Genomic DNA, 23437 nt, shown 5'->3' with positions numbered 1-23437 from the left:
CTTCGCAGCGTGAGAATCCGGTCGGAGATGGCGCTCTCCTCTCCGGGGCCGAGGAGACTCGGGTTCCGGCGTCCGGACTCTCCGTCCGCGCCCGTCCTCTTTCTCTCCGTCGAGTGCCTTCTCGGCGTCATCGAAACACGCGAATCAACACCACTACGGGGTTTTTCAGCCAAATGGACACCGGAGAGACACGGAGAGCAATCTATTACGGATGGGTAATGACACTGTTTGGTGAGACGGGTGAAAGAGAGAGAGAGATGATCCTGCACCCGCACAATGTCCGCCGGCCGTGGGGCCTCCCCTCTCGCCGCCAAACCTCCAGCTGGGTTTATCTTCTTTGGGTGGTGTGCTGCAGCTTGACACCGCATGCCACCAACAAGCAAAGGGGCTAATGAAATTAGGGCTCGCTTAATTACCGCGCTGAGGCCCCCCGTCCCCCGTGGTTATCAGCTGAGTGAATGATCTGGGACCTGTTACCCTTGGGTGAGCACAGAGAAGGGGGGCAAACACGCGGCGCTTTTGATTCATTGTGCTCCCGGTGGCGGAGGGAGGGAGCGAGAGGGTGCGTGTGTGCAGAAGGAGGGTGTCGGGCGAGAATATAATCCCTTTGTGTCCCTCCATCTCCTTAGCTACGGCGGCAGCGGAAAACAAAAAAAATTGAATAAACACAACATATTTCTTTCTCTCTCAGGGGCGTCAATCCGTCACCGTCCGCCTAATTTACCACCTGTTTGTGCCCCGAGGAATGCTTGGTTGCCGGCGCAGCGCACAACTGTGTTTAAACAGAGGGCCCCTTCCCGTGACCCCCAGGGGGGGGGGCCCCCCGCAGCACCGCGCACACATGGGGGGTGAGGGGGGGGGGGTTGTGGCCCCCCAAAAGAACAGAGACGAGACCCCCGATGCTTCCACAAAGGCCAGGCGACAGGCCTGAGAAATGAATGAGGGCGGAGGCAGCGCATGCGAAGCAATGATGTCTGCCACGCCGGCTCAGCGGCGGCTCGGGACCAATCGGCTGCTTTCTTACACAAACTTCAGAGGAAAGCAACAGGATCTGCCCGCCTGACTCGGCCTGACTGATTTATAGATGCAGAGTCAGTCTCGGCTCCGATGATTAAGATTTAAAGTCAGTCGAAATATGAATAATGGCTGCGCTCGGCTTCTTAGAAACACAACAAATGGCCTGAATTACTGTCTACTCAGCTGTCTACGAACATGCGTTTGGCACATGTTCAGCTGGATGCTGTTTTTTAAGTCCATGAAGATGAAGTTTCAGCAGTGATGCTCTTGAAGGAGGGGCAACCAGTTAGTCATGTCTGAAAGAAATCAACATGAGCTGGAAGTGTTCGAGGGAAGAACCTTTTCAACAAAGAAAAATGCAGTTTTTATTTACAGAAGCACTCTGTGTTCTGAGAGGATGCAATACTTTTAGAAACCTGGCTCAGGCGAGATGTGTGACATTTCATTGAACAGAGGGTTTTTTTCTTCCTGTGGTTAACAGATGTTGAACCACCGGGAACAGATAAGCTATTTATTGCCGCCATGATTGATGGTGCGGGAAATCCAAAGAGCGCAGTGGACCATTTGTCGTGTCAGTGGGGCAGTGTAATGAAAACAAGTATTCTACTCCTGCCTCAGTTCATCCCTCAATGTGTTCAGATTACAGGTTTGAAGTGTAAAGTATCATCAAACTGGTTCCAACCCTTTGTAAAGAATATCACGCGATACCCTGAGATATCACGTCTCTTTACCTGGCACTTCACTGTTGGATGTATTTCAGCTGCGCCGCTGGTTCTGTGGATTCGTCGACAGCATAAAGTGATTGCTGTGTGTTTTGACTTCTCTTATCTGTTTGGGATTTTCTCCTAAAAAGTCGAGCGCTGTTTGCTTGAAAGGCTGACCGCGTCCACCGTGCTTGTGTGGTCTGTAGCTCTGAAGGTTGACCCTCGTCCAGACCGTCACACTTTTATCACTGATCAGAGATGAGGTGCGCAGACTTTTACCCAACACAATACATGTAGGCATCTCAGGTAGTCCTCGGAGGAGACATTTACACATTGTAATCCTCCATCCTGTCCTCAGTTAAAGGAATAGTTCAACCATAGAGATAACAGCAGTAGCACGGACGTGGGACTGTTTTCCGTGGTCACTTGGCTGTTGTTGTTATGGTGACGACAAACGTCAGTGCGGCCGTAAAGTGTAGTCGTGGCTACAGACGAATGGCGGGCTAGTTAGCGAGACAACTTGTCCATCTCCAGAGCGGCATGGTGACCCGGCGCTGCTGACCAGTGTGTAGCATTCAGCATGGTGAAATGTACCCGCTAGCTAAGTTCAGCTGTAGTTAGCTAGCTAGTTTGCTAATCCCGCCATGCTTTAATCAGGGCTCTCAAGTTTTGAAGACAGGCAAGAGTGACATTTCCATCCCCCCCCCCCCCCCCGCAGAACGAAATTTTCAGATGTCAGTCGCGCGCAATTCCAGGATGCTTTATTTTCATTGGTTGCTGGATTCAATCTTACCCAGATACAACAGATACGGGTTTTTTTCTGATTGGCTATTGTGAAGCCCATTTCTTTATTTTGATTGGCTGATAAGTGGCTCCTCACAGCAGAACTCCAGAGGAGCGCTTGATTCCTCCATGGTGACGGCTCATGTTTGGGCGCTGCGGCACATTAAAACATTAAATAGACGAGAGTTTTTTTCAGCGTGAGAAATACGATGTGTGGCGGGAGTGCGTGACTTAAGACCGAAATGCGTGAGTCTCACGCTCAATGCGTGACACTTGAGAGCCATGCTTTAATGCTACTCTAGTAACAGAAAATGAGCCGAACGAAGTTGTCACACACTCTTGCCCGATGGCAACGGGCAAGAGTGTGTGGTTGAAGGGTCAAGTTATTTAATTTTAATCATTTAACGTGACTCTGGTTCTCCGCGCTCCGTAACGTCAAGAATCTACAGCCGCTTTTCATCTTTTAAAGCTCACCTCAGTTGTTGCCGTGAGTTTGTTTTGTTCATACGGAAGTTAGATATGACGATTGACTCTCAAATCTCCGTACAGAAAATATGTAGCAGGAGCTAGCTGTCAATTAGCTTAGCTTAGCACAAAGACTGGACACGGGGAACCAGCAAGCCCGGCTCTGAACGACAGTCCTTCTCTTTCATCTGCGTTTCAAACTTTACAGGTTTCTGGAATGGCCTGTCAATAAAGTATAGTTATTCTCATACAGTGTAAATATTTAATGATGATTTTATTGAGTGTAAATGCCACCGTTGACCTGATATCTGACACCAGAGAAGGAGCGAGATGTAAACACCTGCACTGTGTGATCAGATCAGCTGCATCAACATACGAAATGAAGGGATCGTTGGCCGGCTGTTGGATGCCGGTAACGGAGAGAAAAGACTTGTTTCCAGATGAATCTGAATTAGCAGGGTGTAGATCGGCTTCGCTCTGGGTTTGATTAATTGAGATGTCTGACCCCTTGACTGCCGGCTGATATCTGGCCGCGCACATTCCCACATATTGGACTCACTCACCGTAGTCTTTTTTACAGTACTTCTTCATCGTGATCTTCATCTTTCCCTTGGACGCTTTGCAGTGGGTCTCGCAGTCTACGGGAGACGAGGTGAAAAGGAAAGAGGCAAAGTTAGATGGCACATTTTTGCCCTTGCGATTCATAAAATGATTCCACGTGCGGGTCATATGGTCCCTTTGCGTCACACTATTTGTGACCCCCGGGGTCTCGAAGATGCCTTCGAAGTGGTTGTGGCTCCTACAGATCCTCCTGTGTCTGTCAACACACTCTTTACTCTGCTCCTCCCAACTTTTACACTCCAGCCTGCTCCCATCGTCCGTGTCCTGGCATGCATTGTGTGAGCTCCGAGGGCTACAGAGGACACCCCGGCACAAAAGAAGGTCACTGGGGGGATATTGGCGAGCGACCTAACCAAAATGACCAGGGACTCTTCGCGGCATCTGAACGAATGTTCTGCGGCCCCCTCGAGAAAGAAGCTCTCGGACTTCTGAGTAATGTCTCCGCCGTGTACCTGGACCTGCCAGACGGCTTTATCGATGGCCGCCGCTGTCGCTCGGTCACTGCGCCAGGTGCCTTTTTGCAACGAGGCCTCCGGTGGTGGGGGCCACAGGGCCGACTGAAAAATTGAAATAATTTGTTCCCTCCACTCTCTCCACTGACTGACACAAATTGGAACCAGATCATCTCTGAGTGTTGCTCCCCCCCCCCCCCCCCCTCTCTCCCATTCCGCCTCTCCCAGAGCAATAAGCCTTGTGCTCTTTTCAGGTGGGGGTGGGGGGGGGTGGGAAAGCTGGGCTGGGCAGTCTGAAGAGAAAGGAGGGGGCAGTTGAGAGAGAGAGAGAGAGAGAGAGAGGGGAGCTTTCAGCTCGCCTGAATATGGACAAACTTCATTATTTCTTCCAGCCCTCTGTCCAGTCTTTCCCTTTCTTCCCCATTATGCTCCGTGTGAATGAGGTTGCCTGGGTAATGATAGAGGAAGAAAAAAACGCCCCTCTCAACAAAAACAAAAAAACAGAGCGGTACGGGACGTGGGATGAGGATCGAATTCACGTATGTAGAGAAAAGCATTTCTGGTGGAATGCCTGGCCGCCTTCTGGGGTGGCGGGAAAAATAAGAAAAGAGGAAATCCCAAAGTAAATGAATTTGACAAGTCCATATCGAGCATGCCTGATTTCCATGTAAATGAAGTGCTGAGGGCGGGAGAGGGGGGGTTAGGGGGGCTTTATCTGCCGCTGGCCCCCTGGGGGCCTTTATCATACCTCCCTTTGATAGCTGACGTTGCCCATTAGCCCCTTTAGCGCAATCGCTGCGCCGGGCCATCACACCCCGCGGCTCTCATTAAGGGCCGATCTCCCGCTGCGAGGACAAACGCCCCCTTTGTGTGGCCCTGCAGCAGCGCCCACGTCCATAATGCGGGGTCCCCGGGGGACCCGCACGGCTCCTAATTTGGAGGGTGGTGTCTGTGTGGAGTCTCTTGACGGGAATCCAAAACTCCGCACAGTCACTGTCGTAGGATGTGGGACTCGCAACAAAGCTGAATGAAGTCGGTGGCGCCACTCGGACACTGATCGATGGTCAGAGGTGACGAAGTCCGTTCAACCGAAGCTGGGTCATGGTCAAGGAGAACACTGGCCTTTAATTAATGCGTATTACCAGCTGGAGGTTTACTACCCATTAGCTGGTGATTTACTTCTATGAAAAGCCCTCCTCATCGTCCCGCTAAAGGACTGAAGCTGCAGGTGGATATTTGTGTTGCACGTGGTCGGATGTCAGCAGTCCGGCAGCATGAGCCGCGTCGCTGTCGGGCTTTGATTGAAATACAAACTGGTGCAAATGAGGCGTGTAATCAGATTAGGGCCGAGGCCCTGGGGAGGCCGCCGGGCTACGAGGCCGCGGGGACCGCCGGCCAAATATCTGGTGCGACTGTGGGTCAGTGGTCAGCAGGTCCGTCTTTCAATCAGGGGGTCGGAGGTTCAATCCCCGCCCGAGTCGATGTGTCCGTGAGCAAGACACTTGACCCTGAGTTGCTCCCTGTAGCTGCGTCTACAGTGTATGAATGTAACAGGATTGTAAGTCGCTTTGGATAAAAGCGTCAGCTAAATGACATGTAATGCAATATAATGTAATGTAATATCTGGAGATAACATGAGCGGCACTCAGTCTGACGTGTGTTTTAGTTGAGGAACACGACGGGACGGGTGGAAAAGAAAACCTGCTCAAAATGTTGCTCGAGTGTAGTTGTGCGGTTGATGAAGCGGAGGACGTCGTGTTGCTCACCTGACGGCTCCTCGTAGGCGGTGTGAGTTGCTGTCGGAGATGCGACCGGGATCTCTGTGACAGAGGAGGGAACAGACGTTAACGTTGTGATCATAACGCAACACAGAGTAGAAACGTACGTGTCGCGGGGAACACGCGTAGCTCAATTTCCTGGTTATTCTCCACAGAGCAGAATGTGAAAGCGCAGATTTAAATGGGATGTCTTTTTAATGACGGGCTGATTTTGACACACAGATGTGCTGAATGAGTGAGTTTTTTCCATTAATGTTCCTCTCCCTCCGGATTGCGGCGTGTTGTAGAGCCAACGTCGCCGGTCTTGTTAAAGCTGGACCTGGCAGGGAGTTAAATATCACAAGAATGTAATATCGCCTTATTAAAAAAAAAAAGCCAAAAGGCTATTATCTCAATAAATATACGTGTAACCAAATATGCTCTTCGAGAACCCCATTTCCTCCACCTTTTACACCACATTTGTGACCTTCCCAACGCCATGAGTGAAACAAGCTATTCCAGCTGGTTCACAGGTTCAAACAAGACCACAGACACCATGTCCATCGCAGGCCGTTAGCCGTGATGTCAACGCCGGTAACATCGGGAACGATCGGCGTTCTCTTATCTGACCGCGCCAGCCGGCCACTGGATGCTTCTGGCTACAGCGGCTCTGTTTCTGCGAGGCGTCGGCGTTTTATAGCCGATCGGCCCGAGATCTGCAGGCAGCAGATACGGCCAATAAACACATCAGCCGTCATTCCCGTGGACTCGTTCCGAGGATGTACTGCGACAGAGACGCGAGCGGGCGGCGAAGGCACCAGAGGTTATAGGTGACCTCTCACGAAATGAGTGTGAGCCACGAATTCCTGCATAACAAGCGCGAGATTCTCTGAGGGGTTTCCTATCGCAGAGCAACGGGGGACGTCGGGGTGACCGCGTCCAGTCCGTCAGGGAATGGAATGGAAGCTATTTGAAAGTGAAACATCGGAAAGTAACGCGGCATATTTAAAATTTGACGCGTCCATTTCATGTTGCGTTTGGGGGGGGGGGGGGATGCCTTAGATCAGGGGTGTCGAACTCATGTTCACCGTGGGCCACATCGGCATCATGGCCGCCCTCAAAGGGTTGTCACTGAAACATATAAACGTATAAACTACTGCCCAACATATTGTTAAATAACTCTCTTCGCATTTGATTATTGTTTATTCGAGTGTAGAAATATTGTACATGAGAACATTTCTCTTAAAAGTGTAACTTAAATCCATTTAATTTGAAACCTTCAAAATAAAAGCACACAATAATTTTCTTAAGCTTCTTGAAGAAAAGGTGATCACGTGTCTTTTCAAGCCGTGGGGGGGGGCACATCAAATGACGTGGGACACCTGTGCCTTAGATGTTTATGAGTGGCTGCCATTGGCCGCACTTTGAGCCGCTATACTCCGCGTGAACAAGCTACCGGAACCAAGTTTTTCTAATTAGGTTGAAGCACTTTCTGGGAGTGAGTTTACAGCTTTGTAGCTCGATTTTATTATTTATGAAGACTTTTTTTGCGTTCAGGTTGCAAGACATTTTATGTATTCACTAAAATAGTATATCAAGTTATACTATTTTAGTGAATACATTCAATTTCTTATGCTTTATGGATCATTTACCACAATGAGCTAGTCATAAATCCACTTGGCTGCATATGTAGCGCTGCTTTTTTTTAGTTCCCCCTAATTAATCTTGATGACAAATTAGAAAAGTGAGGAAATGCCCTGATGCCTTGTTACACGGCGATCAAGTCACTAATGAGGTGTTTATTGTGATTTAAATGTGTGTACATCCATCGTGATGCCCGATGAGGCAAAGTGTGTTAATACGGATTGATATCGTGAGTATTCATGTCAGGAGGAGGGGCTTCAGCGAGGCCTTACTGATGCAGGGCGCGATGGGGGAGCGGCTCTGCTGGTAGCCCTTGGCACAGCGGTTACAGGTGATTCCCGTCACGCCGTCCTTGCAGGGGCATTGGCCCGTCGTCTGGTTGCACGTCTTCCCCGCTGCTCCGACCGGATGGCAGTCGCATGCTGTGGAAGAATGGCACGAGAACATCAAGCTGGGATTGAACCCGAATTTACAAAACCAGCGCCCTCGAAAAATCGTCGATCAAATGTCTACAGCGTGTCTGTGCCCCGCCCCTCTGCCGACTCTGCACATATTCCATTCAATAATAAGTCAACACACAGAAACTGCTCACATTACAGCAGGGGTGTCGAACTCATAAAGGCCTCTTAAAGGGCCGGTGTAACTGAAACATATAAACGTCTAAATTACTCAAACATATTGTTAAATAACTCACTTTACATTTGATTATTGTTTATTTGAGTGTAGAAATATTGTACATTAGAACATTTCTCTAATTTTATAATATGAATCCATTTAATTAGAAACTTTCGAAATAAAAGCGTGGGATATTTTTCTTACATTTCTTTAAGAAAAGGTGATCATACGTCTTTCAAGCTGCCAGGGGGCCACATAAAATGATGTAGGAGGGCCAGATTCGGCCCGCGGGCCTTGTGTTTGACACTTGTGCATTAGAGCTTTCCTTCCAGACCGTCACCGATGGGGAACCGGGCCCCGCACCAGCACAAAATCCTCAATACAATTACACTGCCTCCCCTCCAGCCATCATGACCACGGGATTCCCCGGTAGGTCTCTGCTCTGGAACAGCAAACAGCTTGATTAATCGTCTTATTTCACCCTCGCCGTATCGCTCTACCCATCGGGGGTGCGTGTGTGTTTGAGCTTTTCTTGAGAGCGGGCTTTGTGTCCTCGGCACCGCCGTGATCACGCCGTGTGTGTGCTCTTCAGATCGAGTTTCCAATGTGGACCTTTTTTTTGGCAAAGGGCTCCTTGCAAATACGATGTGAATAATGTTTCCCAATAGTGAAGCAGAGGGAACGCACTTCAAAGTCTGTTTGAGCTGCTGGTTGGGAGGATCGCACGTTTAAATGTGAGAAATTAGTTCTGTGCGGGTGTGCGCGCTGCCAAACATTTACCATAAAGCCCGTGTTTGAAGTGGAGGCCCAGCCTCCGTATTAGCTTGCATGTGTTCTATGTACCAGCAGAGTCATTTCAAATCTGCTTGAAGTGGTCCAGCAGAGGAGTTTCTAGTTGCTTTTAGTTGGAATTAATAGAGCTGCTTATTCAATCTTTTTTTATTTTTTTTAAGCTCTAACATCTTTGTTTTTCTACTTGATTTACAGCGTCTTCCAAGTGTATTTGTTGAATAAAAATAAGTGACTTTTTATTATTATATTTTTTTACGCATCCAGTCAATTTCCTGTGAGACTCCGACACAAGCGTGTTTCTTGCATAAAATGAGGAAGGGCTTTTTAATGGAAAGCAATGAAATAGCCATCGGCTAACAATAAACCAATGAGCGATGACATCACAGAGACGGAGACGGTTTCTACCATCAAAGATTTCTTTTGGCTCGTTATCTCCCAAAAATCAGTGGAATAAAAATCTGAAAAATAAACTCTTGTTTGCCTGGGCATGTTCATCCACATTCAGCTTTTACAAATAATACATCAGCGTGGATGACGAACAATTTAATCCTAAAATCAAACTTTGTCGTGTTTTCTTAAAGCATTAGTAGAAATGTGTGTAAACATTGAGCCCACTCACGGGACACTCTTCTCATCTGACTCACCGAGTGAGCGCGTTGAGATGGAAACGTCCTGTTCCAGATGTGAGAACGCGTCACTCAGAATCACATCGACATCAGTGACTCAGTTTAGCTCTAAAAGGTGCTGGTGTGTGAATCCATTATTTTGTATTTCGTTCCACTTCCATCTCAAATGTCCAGAACCACCGCCTCACTTCCTTCACAGGGGGAGCTACAGACGTGGATAGATTAATTGATTTCAACCTGCAGTGGGAGGAGAGGGGGGGGGGGGCTGTGCAGTGGACCATGTACCAGCTTCGTCCCTGTGGACTCTCGCTGCGCCTAGTTAAAGGCTTATGCTGCCAAATGTACGAGGGGGGGGGGTGGGGGGGCACCATCCGCTTTCTCCAAGAGCCGTGTTTACACTGCGCTTGATGAGGGGTGAAGTTGTTAATCTGGGAAATAAAGCATGAGGCATTCCACCCTGCCACTGGAGACGTAGGTGCACAGGCTGCTTTTTTTTCTTCTTTCTTTCCTTTTTCCGCTAAAAAGCTCCCCGACTATTAAGCAAATGGTTGAGGAACGGGGGGGGGAATGGAACAGACTTCCTCCCGGCTCTGCAGGCGCAGCAGCGCTGTGTTTCCTGTCCAACAACAGCAGGGTGGGATGGTTGGCTGATTTTAACAATAAATACTGTGGTTTCTTAACTGATCACTCTCGCTGCCCTGGTTCCGTCCCCAGAGGAGGAGGAGGAGGAGGAGGAGGGCGCCAATCAGGCTCTTAGGTTCGATCCCCGAGCGCCGGGCTGCACGCTGGGGGGGGGGGGGGGGGCCTGAGCTCTTGGAAGGACTTTAGAGATCTACAGCATCAGGAGAAGTGATAACCTCTGTGACTCACACCTGCTCCCAGCGCCGTGTCCCCTGAACCCAAATACTCCCCGAACGCAACTTGTGAGACGGTTTCAGCTGGCAGCGGAGAAACATTCATCTTTTTATTTGTGCTTCTCTTTTTTTTTGTGGCCGTGCAGACGATCCATCACAAATTGATTTTAGCGGTGAAAAAAAAATACATATAATCTGAAAAAAGGGCTTTTAGGAGGCCCTGTTGTTCGAGGTTTTTTAAAAATTCCTTTCACACAAAGCAAGGTGGATAAAGATTTATGAATCCTTCTGCGTGTATTTGTAAATCGAATATATGTTTATGAATTGTTCCGTGTGCAAATGTGTTGCGATCCACAAACAAATAGACAAATGCACATATAAATGCATCAATATATTTGTGATTTTTCCTTTGTATTTATATAAATCGTATCACTTTGCGTATTTGTGAATGTTTCTGTTTGCATTTGTGAGTCTCTCTGAATGCATCTGCAATTGAGGCTGATATGACCCCATAAAGATGGGGAGCATATGGGGTCAGATCTGTCTCAATGATTGGCTACAGATAGTTCTATGTTTAAAATGCATTTATAAGTTGAGCCACGGCAGCAGAATCTCAAAAATCTGTGGACAAATGCAGCGATCCACAAATAAATACCTAGAAATCCACAAACAAATAGACAAATCCACATTGAAATGCATCAATATATTTCTGATTTTTTCTTTATATTTACATGAATTGTAATTTATTTACGTGTGCATTGGAATTTATTTGTGAATTGTTCTGTGTGCATTTGTGAATTTGTGTGTTTGTATTTGAGACTGATCTGACCCCATAAAGATGGGGAGGGCTGTTGCGGAATGCAGTAGAATCTCTGTTTTAAATAGCCAGTGGTGTACCGAGGGGGGGGGGCGCAGGAGGATAGGCGTCCCAAGACCCTCTCACCAGCCCACTATAGCCCCCGGAGCATGGCTCAGGACCGCAGATTTTTAACATCTGCCCAAATTTACTGATTGGTCATTAGGACTTGGTGAAGGAGTGTGGTGTAAATGTACAATGGCATGCAGATAAGTAGCATTTAAAAAAAAAAAAATTCCCTCCAGAAACCCCAGCATTGATGCTCCCCCCCCCTCGTCTCAAAGTCAGAGACAGGCACAGATATGTGCAAGTATTTTGTGCATCCCTGGAATATTTAGCCGGTGAGCGTACAGCCGGAGGGACTGAGTGACAGCGCAGGTTGTTTGCTCAGGGCCTCGGATTCTGTCTTTACTCCCCGAGGTGCTGCGAGACAGAAGGAGCCCCAGCTTTTGTCTCCCTGCACATTAATCCTTGGCGGCTTTGGTCTCGAATCTGACGTATGTGCTCACACCTGTGTGTGTTGTTGTTTCTGTGCCTACGTGTTGTAAGTATGAATAGGGGAGCGGGCCGATTAGCGATCAGCTCACATCTCCGCTCTGTTTGTTATGGTTGTCTTGTCGGGGATCCACCGAGGAGCCCAAGCAGCCCGGGAGCTCCACAGGTCAGCTCACTGACATCGGGACAGGTGGGAGCTTTTCTCCACTACTTTTTCAAAGAATGCCTTTTAATTCCTGAAGTGTGAAGCAGACAGCGGTGGATAAAGTACACAGATCCTTTACTTCAGTAATACGCCGTCACCGCGATGAGAAAATCCTGCTTACAGTTACTGTGAGGAACTTTTAACTTGTTATGAAGCAGTCTCAAAGTAATGAGCAATACGAAGGCCCGGGAGAACCAGAACCAGGACTGGTCAGTGCAGTGTGTTGAGCATTGCTGCAGTAAAATTTCATTTTTTAAAGGTATCTGGTGCTTAATCTTAATCTCAGTCTTTCCTTAAGTGAAAGTACACAAGTACGATCGGCAGAATTTATCAAAGTAAAGTTTAGCTGATCGAGGTGCTGCTAGTTTGAACAAATAAGCAGTTAAATGTAGTTCTATGGTTCTCAATTTTGAAGTCAGGTCGTAATCAACGGGACGTGATATAAACCTGAATGACTGGCATGACTTACATTATGAAGGACTTAAAATGTCTTAAGTATAAATAAAGAAATGCAGACCGCCCCAGCTCATTTGCATGTAAGGACACATAAAATAGATTTATTTAATGATGTCCTGTTTATAACTTATATTTATTTATTCCTGTATTAATTTCTTTTATTCATACATTTATTTGAGCATTTATTCTTATATTTAGACATTTATTTATACATTTATTTAAGCATTTATTTATTCATTCCTTTATTTATACATTTATTTAAGCATCTATTTATTTATTCCTATATTTATTCATGCATTTATTTATTTATTTATACTTAAGATATTTTAAGTCCTCCATATTACGGGAGAGGAAAGAAGAAACAACAAAGTTAGTTTTCTAATCGTTCTTTAGTTGATCTGCTTGTAATTCATCCCGTACGTTTAACAGAGCATTGGTAAAAAAAAGCGTGTTTACAAAACACAACATAACCCTTAGAGGGAGGTCAATACAGCCGACTACGTCGTAACCTTTGGCACATCCTGTTTCCTGTTACCTTTGCAAGCCCTGCGGTGAGAGATGGACTTGGTCATGTCCCTGTAGTAACCCTCCTTGCAGTAATGGCAGTGGCGTCCGGCCGTGTTGTGACGGCAGTTGAGACAGACGCCGCCACTCCTCCGGCCTGACAGCTTGTACAGCTCCATGTTGAAGCGGCAGCGGCGGGCGTGCAGGTTGCAGTGGCACACTGAGTAGGGAGGGAGAGAGAGAGAGAGAGAGAGAGAGACGCTGAGAAACTCTGACATGACATTTTGGAGGTCAGCGAGCCATGAGGCCTTCTAAGTGAAATAAAATGCTCCGTTCTCGAGTTGAAACGATCCCAAGTGGCACTATTTGAAAACCACGTAACTTCAGTTTAGCTGATGCTCATGGAGTTCCCTCCGGCGGCACGGCTTCTACGGTCTGTTGAGAAACTCCAAACTTTAAACCTGACGCCGTGTCATGGAGGCTCAAAACCCTGCTGTTTTTCTTAGCTCCTGAAAAGCTGACATTTTGGAAACATGAGCTTGTTTTCTGACAGCAATGCACTTCACACACAATGTTTACAGACCCTCCAATTTTCAATTGTGGTCCAGAGCCAAACGCAGGCGGCTGAGATCCTGAGAGAATATATTTACTTGACACCACAAAGTTTCAATCTTCTGGTTTGAGTTTGTCATTTTTTACACAACAGGTTATGAAAGCAGATGCCGTGGCGCGGCCTGCTTCGGTTTGGCTTGAGAATAATGACGCCTCGAAAAGAAACGCCCTGTTTCAGGCTCTCTTTCGCTTGGCCACCTGCTTGGGAATTTAACCTCTGAACCCCGGTGATGTCAGGCAGGAAAACGTTCTTCCGCTCTCACACACATCTGAGAGGCTTTTTATTTATTGTCATTGCTATTTTCACTCGTTAATACTGACCCCACAATTCATATTTATCACGCGCTGATGCACTGCCACGATTTATGGCTCTCACTTATGGAACCCCAGTGGTCAATATTACATACATTAAAATGAAATATAAAATACTTAATTGGACTTTTTCAAGAATACGTCATTTCAACATTTCGTTTTTGAAAGTTAGAGTTTTTTAAAGTTAATTTTATGTAATTATAAACAGTTTTTTCAAAATTATATCCTGACATTTTTTTTGACAGTGTTTTCATAACTCCTCTAACCTTTCGGCCCTCTCTTAAGCTAGCGAGCTCAACGTCTGCTCCCAAATGTAGCTCCTGTTAGCGAGAGCAACAGCAATGTCAAAGTAATTATGAATAAACTATCAGCCGCTGGAATTTAACACCTCTCCCTTTATTTATCTTACCTGCCTGGCTGGCTAAACAGGCTCGGTTGTGAGAGTATTATTCAGCATAAGAGTGACGCGGCAGTGTTCGCAGTTTTAGCTCGGTGTTAGCAGTTTTAGCTCGGTGTTAGCACTGTTAGCTCAGTGTTAGCTCGGTGTTTGCAATATTAGCTCAGTGTTAACAGTGTTAGCTCTGTGTTAGCAGTATTAGCTCAGTGTTAGCTTGGTGTTTGCAGTGTTAGCTCAGTGTTAACAGTGTTAGCTCTGTGTTAGCAGTATTAGCTCAGTGTTAGCTCGGTGTTTGCAATGTTAGCTCAGTGTTGGCAGTATTTTCTCTGTGTTTGCAGTATTTGCTCTGTGTTAGCAATGTAACCTTGGCGTTAGCAGTGTTAGCTCAGTGTTAGCGGTGTTAGCAGTGTTGTCTCTGTGTTAGCAGTATTTACTCGGGGGTAGCAGTGTTGGCTAACGTTAGCTGCAGCCGTTATTACCTCCCCCTCACTTGTTAAGCTAAAGAAATATAAAATGAGTACATCAGCCGCGGCTAGAGAGTTAATTCAGAGTTACTTTTACATTGTTGGGGCTCCGGTTAACATGTGGGAACTAGCTGAGCTACATAAATAAAAACAGATGTTTGTGTTTATTTAGAGCAGCAGCTTCTAGTTGGTTGATTCAGAATTACTGACTAAATCTGGGAATACTTGTAGAGCTTACGATAGATGAGACAGGGGACACGTGATTGAGCGAAAGTGACAATACAACATTACAAAAAGTGATGTATACATAAAAGAAAAATTATTGAGGAAGCCATTTTCAAATGATATAACTATAATGAAATACTCCAAGAAATATGAGTGATTTGTTACTTATTATTATTTAATCTTCAATAATAGGCCTTATTATTGTCTACTCTCTTCCGTAAGTGATTTTCACCTTTTTCTGTTGCTTCCTTTATTCGGCACGTACCATTCACATGAGCGCGCCGCACAGTCCCTCACATGTTGGTAATCTCTCCATCAATGCGCCCGTCTTAATGTTATTATGGCGAGATGCTGGCGATAAGACCGCCACATATGCTCTGCGTTCATCAGTGGTCTGAATCGCGTACAAACCAACTCACACCTGCCATAAGGGAGCAGAGCTGGCAGGTGGTTGGGATTCAGAAAGACTCTTTCTGAATGGGGGGCCCACACACACACACACACACACACACACACACACACACACAGAGGTGTTTGGCAGCTGTCACAGGCTTATCTACCACACTACTCTCCCCAGGGCTGATCCAACACACTACACCAAGCTTTGAGGAACTCACACACACACACACACACACACACACACACACACACACACACTCCCTCCTCCCTTCCCCTCTTACTCTTTACTGCTTTCTTATCCCAGATGTTATCTCCACTTAAAGGAAGTGTGAGGGAAAATGCGAAGGGGCTTTTTTTTCTCTTCATGAATAGGAAATGGAATGCTCTCAGCGTTTCGGTGCTGAAGAAAGCCGACGCCGTATACTTTCATCTTCCAAAATATTGAGACACAAGTGTGTTTTTTGTAACGCTGCAGCGGTGACTTCGGAGAACACAATTACTTTTTAAGAACCAGCCAGATACAAAAAACAAAAAAACTGTCTGGACATGATCACTTATCTCTTTTCCTCGAAGTCCGGGATTCTCTCCCGCGAATTGATCTGAATACGCCTCTTTGGCGACTGGTCACTTTAAAAGGTAAAAATACGTGTGCGAGGGCGTCATGAGATTAATAAGCGTTATCTCCGCAGCTGTCCCCGGGCCCTTTTAATGAGCGCTGCGCTATCTCATCCACACATCCCCGCTGCAACAGCTCGAGCGGTGATAAGATATTGAGATATGTATAAGTGATGGATTAAGAGCCTTTTTTTTCAGTCGCACACACGGTGATGACCTCGTATACCTCTTTAAAACATAACAATGTTCATTTAAATTGATCTTTAAAGTATTTCAAGTACTTCTTTGTTTGTTTTTTGCAACTCCACATTAATTGTAAAAAGAGCATCTCAAAAATCCCCAAACGACTCTTTTATTGTGATATTCAGGACAAGCGTCGTAGAAATACATCTAGAAAGTGTGAGGGAACCTTCGGAGACTTTGACCAGCGTAACTCTCATCGGGGCGAATGGGACGCCATCTTTGAATATGATCTCCAGATCTCCTTCACACAGCCATGGTTTCAACCATTTATCGAATGTTAAGTCCTTTCTGTGTAACTCACACTTAAGAAATCATAGAATGCTGTGGAGTGATTACAGCATGTAATATGTGTGATTTTCATATAATGCAGGGTGGGAAATTTACATATTCTTTAGGGTGCAATTTTTGCCCCCACTGACTAAAATCCAGGGGCATTTAAAAAGTAATTGGGGGCACATTTTGAAACTTGTGAGATAACATTTAACCGTTGTTCAAAAATAATAAATATACTTACAGGATATGAGCAATTGTCATAAAAATGGCAATAATAAGACCTTTAGGCAGTAGTGTACAGATTCAAAGTGAACAAAAAACTAAAAGAAAACATAAATCAGATAATCATATTCATTTGTATTCTTATTTCTTTGTGGTTATTACTTTTTTTAAACAACTATTAACAATTATAACTTATTTCTTGATGAAGTCGTCTTCACCCTCGCAGCCACAGGTCTGAAGGAGAAGCTCTCCGTTCGGTTCTTCACGAACGCGCAACATCACATTATATTTTTGGAGAGTTTCTCCTGATCCGATGTGAGGTCAAAGGTCAGGGAGGTCGTATGTGTACAGATTGTAAAGCCCTCTGAGGAAATTTTTTACTTTGTGATATTGGGCGATATAAAATAAACTGAATTGAATTGAAAAAAACTATCATGGCGAAAAGTGAGTTTATAAAAAGAGTTGTTCATGCAAATCGTCGGTTCTCTGTGATTCTGCACTGGACACCCAGAGGCGTCTCTGCTGGGCCTGCTTTCATTTGGTTTCAAGGGCCCACTTGCAGCGTTGCTATTTCAATCTATTTATGTTCAAGTGCCATCTATCAGGCTCGGTGGAGGAAGCGCTCGCAGTGGGTGTGCATATTGGATGGAAATTACGCATCCCACGGCTCGGTGGAGGCGGTATCTTTTTTTTCCTACCTCTTCTTCTCCCCGCTCCGTCTGCACACTTCAATCAACCGTCGGTACGCATGGAAATAATAACCTGATGAAATGTGGTTATTAGAAAGCAGGAGATATTTCCCGCTGTCGGTACAGTCGCTCAAACCACGAGGCGACGGCGCGCGCCAGATCAAACACCGCAAATTTAACAAGTAGATAAAGTAAACAAAACTTAGGACTAATAGCTGTATGTATATGGTCATATCGTTTCCTCTTTCAGTGCAATCGATTTCCTAAAATCAACTTAAAAGGTTAAACAGTGTATTTAAGTCCAGCCCCTATATCACAGGTGTCAAACACAAGGCCCGCGGCCCAAATCCGGCCCACCACGTTATTTTATGTGGCCCCTGACGGCTTGAAAGACATATGATCACCTTTTCTTGGAAGAAATTTCGGAAAAATATCCTGTGCTTTTATTTTGAATGTTTCAAGCCGTCGCTACGCATGGAAATAATAACCTGATGAAATGTGGTCATTAGAAAGCAGAAGATATTTCCCGGCCGCTGTCGGTACAGTCGCTCAAACCGCGAGGCTGCGATCGGAGCACAGAGACAACACTCGGGCCGTAACAGATTACGGAGACATGTTTTAACCACGACAGTTGGTTCCGTGGTTGAATCCTCGGTGTGAACGTCTCCCTGACAGGTTCCCGTGTTGGAGGCGGTGCGTGTGTGCTGCTACACGTCGATGGAGATTACACAACGCTTGCGTAACACCTGCACTGCATGCATGTGGGTGATGAGCGTCAAAAGGTTTCACTAATATCATGAAGTGGGTCCGTATTGTTTTCATTATGTAATTCAAGCTTTAGATCACAGCTTGGCTTTAAAGGGTTTTTTAAGGATACAAATGGAACGTTAACTGGAAAGTAAATACAGTGTTCTGGCATTTTGAAAGGGGTGTTTCTTTATTTATATTCCCCATACCTGGTGCTTTTCAATGCTTTGTAGTGTCATAAGTAACTTGAGCTGGTCATAATATGACAAGACATCTCTAACATCTGTTTGGATTGCTGCGGATATATATTGCATTTTATCATCGTTATTAAAATATATTTTTTCCCCCAAAAATAATGCAAAGGTGATTAATGGTAAACAACGCTTCTCTTTCAAAAAATTATTTTACTATATTTTCTTCTGTCAGTCAAGGATATTTGTTATTCTGGAGAAACATTCCAAGAAAAATACTTGTTTAATTTGGCTGAATGTGGACGTGGATTCTACTTTGTTTTAAAAAGGGAAAATAAATGTCCAAATGCCGTGTGACATCAAGCGCCGGGGTCCAACTGGAACGTCGTCATGCATGACATTAAAAACCACGCTGAAGCGATTTGGGTTGTGATTGGACTTTTACAAATAATATTTCTAAGTCTTAAAAGTGGATTTGTTTCACTTTGTTTTAAAAAATGCTCAGAACGGAATTTTATTGAAACAAAAAAGGAATTTTATTTATCTCAGGTAACCAGTTAATCTCTACTGAATAAACAACGGTTCAGTCAGGTCACACTAATTTGTTTTCCTGAAGCTGTTGATCATAGGAAGAGCAAGAAAATGAAAATGTCAGTCGCCATTTTTAAGTTGGTAACATTTTACGATTTGCAGTCAAAACAACTTGAAAGCAAATTTAACAAAAAGATAAAGTACAGAACATTTAGGACAAATAGCTGTATGTATATGGTCATATCGTTCCCTCTTTCAGTGCAATCGGTTTCCTAAAATCAACTTAAAAAGGTAAACAGTGTATTTAAGTCCATCCCCTATATCACAGGTGTCAAACACAAGGCCCGCGGCCCGAATCCGGCCCACCACGTTATTTTATGTGGCCCCTGACGGCTTGAAAGACATATGATCACCTATTCTTGGAAGAAATTTCTGAAACATATCCTGTGCTTTTATTTTGAAGGTTTTGAATTAAATGGATTTATGTGATAATATTAGAGAAATGTTCCTGGCATTCAAAAAAACAATAATCAAATGCAAAGAGAGAGTTAATTACTAGTTTATACAGTTACAACCGGCCCTTTAAGAGGGCAGCCATGATGCTGAGGTGGCCCATGGTGAGAATGAGTCGGACAGCCCTGCCCGATATGAACTACATTTTGAGACTTTTAGTGTGAGCCAAACAAGAGAATCGTAACGCAGCTTTGATGATGAAGTCACGGCTAAATCTTTTGCTCAGAACCAGGACCCTGCGCCCCGCTGATCGGTTCATGATTAAATCGGTTACTCTGGTTTATTCTCTGGAAGCGGTTCCTCGGTGGGATTATAAGTACATCGCGGAGACTCACTGTTCACATCATAATCCCGTGAAATAGATGTCATAAATATATCATTGCAATCCTGGTAAACTGGATGTAAATCACATGGTTTCTGCTGCACAGCTTCAATGAGTCAGTGAGTTTTATGGAGCATGGTATCAGATGCCACGGCTAGAAAAAAAAACAAGAGGCTGCTCTGAGACTCATCGTTATTATTTTTTCTGCCGCACGCCATCCGTGGACGTCCTCGCCAACGCACACAAAGGGAACGCCAACGACTTCAAGCGGACGCACGTTTTCCCCACGATGATTATTTCGACCGCACGCCCCTGCAGCAGCTGAGATTATGACGAGTGCGAGGACAACAACAACAACAACAACAACAACAAAGGAGCTCTCCAGGTGATGAATCCTTTCACAAGTTTCCCCGACTACTCTCGAGGATTTCCCTCGAGACAAAAACAATGACGTCAATGGTGGGAGGTCAACCATTGGAGCTCGCTGAGATTTCTATCTCGCACAGAACAGACAACGGCCTTTTGAAATGGGACCGCCTCGTCAAGAACAGCCGCGTAACCTTGGCGACGCTCAACAAACAAAGCATCAGGACGATGTGAGCCTGTATGGGAGAGAACTAAAGACCCACCTCTCTGATCGAGTTAGAGGAGACATGGCAGTTGGCTGCAACGGCGGTTATTTCACTTCATCCCCGTCAATGTATTTCAGATTTCTTCTGCGATGTCAAATATTGGTTTACTTATTCCTGGCTGAAGGTAAAAGTGAAAATCACTTTGCTGCGGTCACATCTTGAGTTCATAGATTACTGAGGACCAGAACAGATGCAAGGTATGAGAACGACCATGCTGCTTTTTTGGGGGGGGGCGGTTATTGCAATCAATAACTCTGTGGCAAACACAGGTTTATGGTACTTATCTAAGTGTGAATACAATCATTTGAAGTAAGAAGCAAACACTAAAGGCTATCAACGAGCTACACCGCGCTAGCAGGACTTCAAGCCACCGCCGCAAAGCTAAAGGCGTGATGGCGTCTCGTTTAGCCGCTAGGAGGAGCTTCAAAAATTGACTGAAGTATTTTTATGTAGAAGAGCAAAATGTCAAATTATCTAAAGCTTGTGCTATAAAGTTGCATGATATAGTATTTTATTTGCATCGCAAACATGGATACGCTCCAGCCGGCGGGTCAAAGCTAATAGTGCTAACTGTGTTTGTGTATATATATATATACATATATATATATATTTTAAATATGTTTAAAAAATATATATATATAAAAAAGAAGATATATATGTATATACGTATATATATATATATTTCAAAAATGTATATATATTTTTATGTATATATATAAATGCATATATATTTATTTGTATATATATATAAAAAAGAAAATATATGTATATGAGTATATATAAATACATATATATATATTTATATAAATAAAAATAATATATCTTTTAAATATATAAAACAAAAATAGATATATACATATATATGTACATACATTTATATATATATATATATTCTTAACACATTTAATATATATTTTCTTTAAAAAATTATATATATATGTATATATACGTATATGGCAAGCATGACGGCGATGCAATTTTTGCCAATGTTTGCCTACAATGGACCAGAGGCAATAAACTGTAATCACAACCTTCAAAAACATTCTTCAGAAGGTGACATGACGGTGATTATTTGTATTTCATTTGTATTTTATTCTGACATCATCATGACAGCTGTCCCCGTCAGAACTGACGTGAAGGGCAAAGGCTAACGGAGCCGTTTAGCTGCGTCTGGCTGGTTGCACGGGGACAGATGCTATCCATCTCATGATGCCATCATGGCCAACACCTCCGCTCCCCTGTGGGGAAGGCGTGTCTCCTCTGCTGCCGTACCAGCGCATGGAGAGACATAATGAGCCATCACTCAGCTCACCTTTCACCTCTGAGGAGCTGCCAAACCACATAAGAGTGCACTTTGTGCCCCGAGACCAGATAAGAGATGAAAAGTGCCAAAGCTGAGCTCGTGAATTGAGTTATCCTCGAGATGAAAAGGCTATCTCAAGCCATCTCGGCCTTCTGCTTCACCCAGGTCTGAGCACGTTCCTACGTCTATGGGAAAAAATACTAACCTGCTGGTCACCACGTTTGTCCAGCCTGAGCGCGAGTTCAGGAATAAACTTAATTCATGGTTGTTTTGACCAGAAATTATCGTATTTCTACCATTTCTTTCCCTGAGGCAAAGTGATTCACCACAGACAGGAGTGTGGATGTGAACCCTGTGCACTCAACAAAAAAACCTTCCCGCTGGACATAATCCAGGTAGCAATTACATTTGTCACGTAATTGGAGGAGGAAAATGCACTCGAACCCAAAAGATTTAGTCTGCTGCGTCCTGAGCTGTAGGTGCTCTGCTGCTCAGTGAGATCTCTTCAAAGAGACGCTCTTGAGTTCAAGCTCTCCTGTTGTTGTCCTTGAGAAACACACAAAATACCTGTGGACAAGTTTGACCTGTGACCTCCCAGGAATTTCCCCGAGCATTTTAGGAATAGTCAACATTTTGGTCAGGATCGCCCTTTCAGGCGGTCCCGCGAGCGCCATGCAGCCAACGTGTGTGTGTGTGTGTGTGTGTGTAGGTGTGTGTGTGTGTGTGTGTGTGTGTGTGTGTGTGTGTGTGTGTCTCCCCTGTCTCTGCAGACCACCTCCCTCAGTGTGGGAACAAGTCTCTCCTCCTGACTCGCGGCGCCTCAGCGTGCGGTGATGTCATCGGGAGGCGTTTTTACGAGCTCAGCCCCTGTGATCTCTGGCGGGGATCAATTAGCCAAGCAATCAGCCCCCCCTAACCTCCCCCCCCCCCACACCCCCCGCTTGTGTGTGGGCAACTTTTGTGTGTGGGCTACCAGGTGTGTGTGTGTGTGTGGGGAGAAAAGCATTTGGCTGTTCTGTGTCATTTTTTGATCGAGAAAATACAGTTCAAAGTGTTTTTTACATCAAATGAAATAAGAAGCAGGATTCAGGGATAAAATAGGATTAAATAAAGGTAACATGGGGCTGCAGGGGGAGGGAGGGTGGTCACGCTGGCCCTCCGGCTCGGCGTGCTGTACGTCGTCGTTAGGTGACGCGATGTGACATCAGCTCCCGCGACGCACCATTAGCGGCGTAATTGAAAGATGATTAGCCGGTAATAACGAGCGTGCGTGTGACGACGAGCTAATTCCAGAGCAGTTGTCTCCGGCGGCCGTTAATGATCCACACGGGCCTCACAACACCACAATGTAGCCGCCCGTGTCCTTTTATATGCGATTGTGAAACATGTCACATCCCCTATGCGAGGGTGTGAGCCCGGACTAATGTGAACCGTGACCTGCTCGGCACACAAGAAAGGAGAGCCGGCGCTCCCGAGCATCAACATGGTGTAATTGCGCAATCAAGCGATGACCAGAGTTCTCCCCTCGGCTTTCTAAACAGCCGCCGCGGCGCGCTGCCAGCGATAACACGCCTCTCTCTCTTATGAATAATAATGCGTAATGGCCCGTTTGTCCTCCCCGTTGCCGGGTTTGGGAGCGGTCCAGCGGAGGGGGGCGGCGGTGGGGGGGGGGGGGAGTGGGCGTAGACCGCCGGGTCACTTTGCTGGAACGCAACGCCGTGTAATTGCAACAATCTCGCCAGGGATCTTTGTTGCGTGTCACCCGGTTTCTATCGGCCATTCGTCTTGTCTTTGTGCGCCCTGAACTCGCCAATTAAAGCGGCGGCGCCATTAGAAAAAGGGAAGAAATGGCAGCAAGCGGGACAAAAAGGGGGAACACAAAGAGAAGGGGAAAGAAGCGG

General features: G+C 45.5%; 1 protein-coding gene across 1 annotated transcript in view; it reads right to left on the bottom strand.

Moving 5' to 3' along the window:
* The window catches only part of ntn1b (netrin 1b), a 43468-nt gene that overhangs the window by 3672 nt on the left and 16359 nt on the right, over positions 1–23437 (bottom strand). Inside the window, exons 3-6 of the mRNA XM_056406140.1 lie at positions 12878–13066; positions 7716–7865; positions 5809–5862; positions 3533–3607 (exon numbers count right to left, since the gene is read on the bottom strand). Of these exons, the coding sequence (XP_056262115.1) occupies positions 3533–3607; positions 5809–5862; positions 7716–7865; positions 12878–13066 (468 nt within the window). The remainder of the gene's footprint in view (positions 1–3532; positions 3608–5808; positions 5863–7715; positions 7866–12877; positions 13067–23437) is intronic.

Source organism: Pseudoliparis swirei, chromosome 23, assembly GCF_029220125.1.
Source record: "Pseudoliparis swirei isolate HS2019 ecotype Mariana Trench chromosome 23, NWPU_hadal_v1, whole genome shotgun sequence".
Taxonomy (NCBI): domain Eukaryota; kingdom Metazoa; phylum Chordata; class Actinopteri; order Perciformes; family Liparidae; genus Pseudoliparis; species Pseudoliparis swirei.
This window is presented reverse-complemented; position numbering and strand designations above follow the sequence as displayed.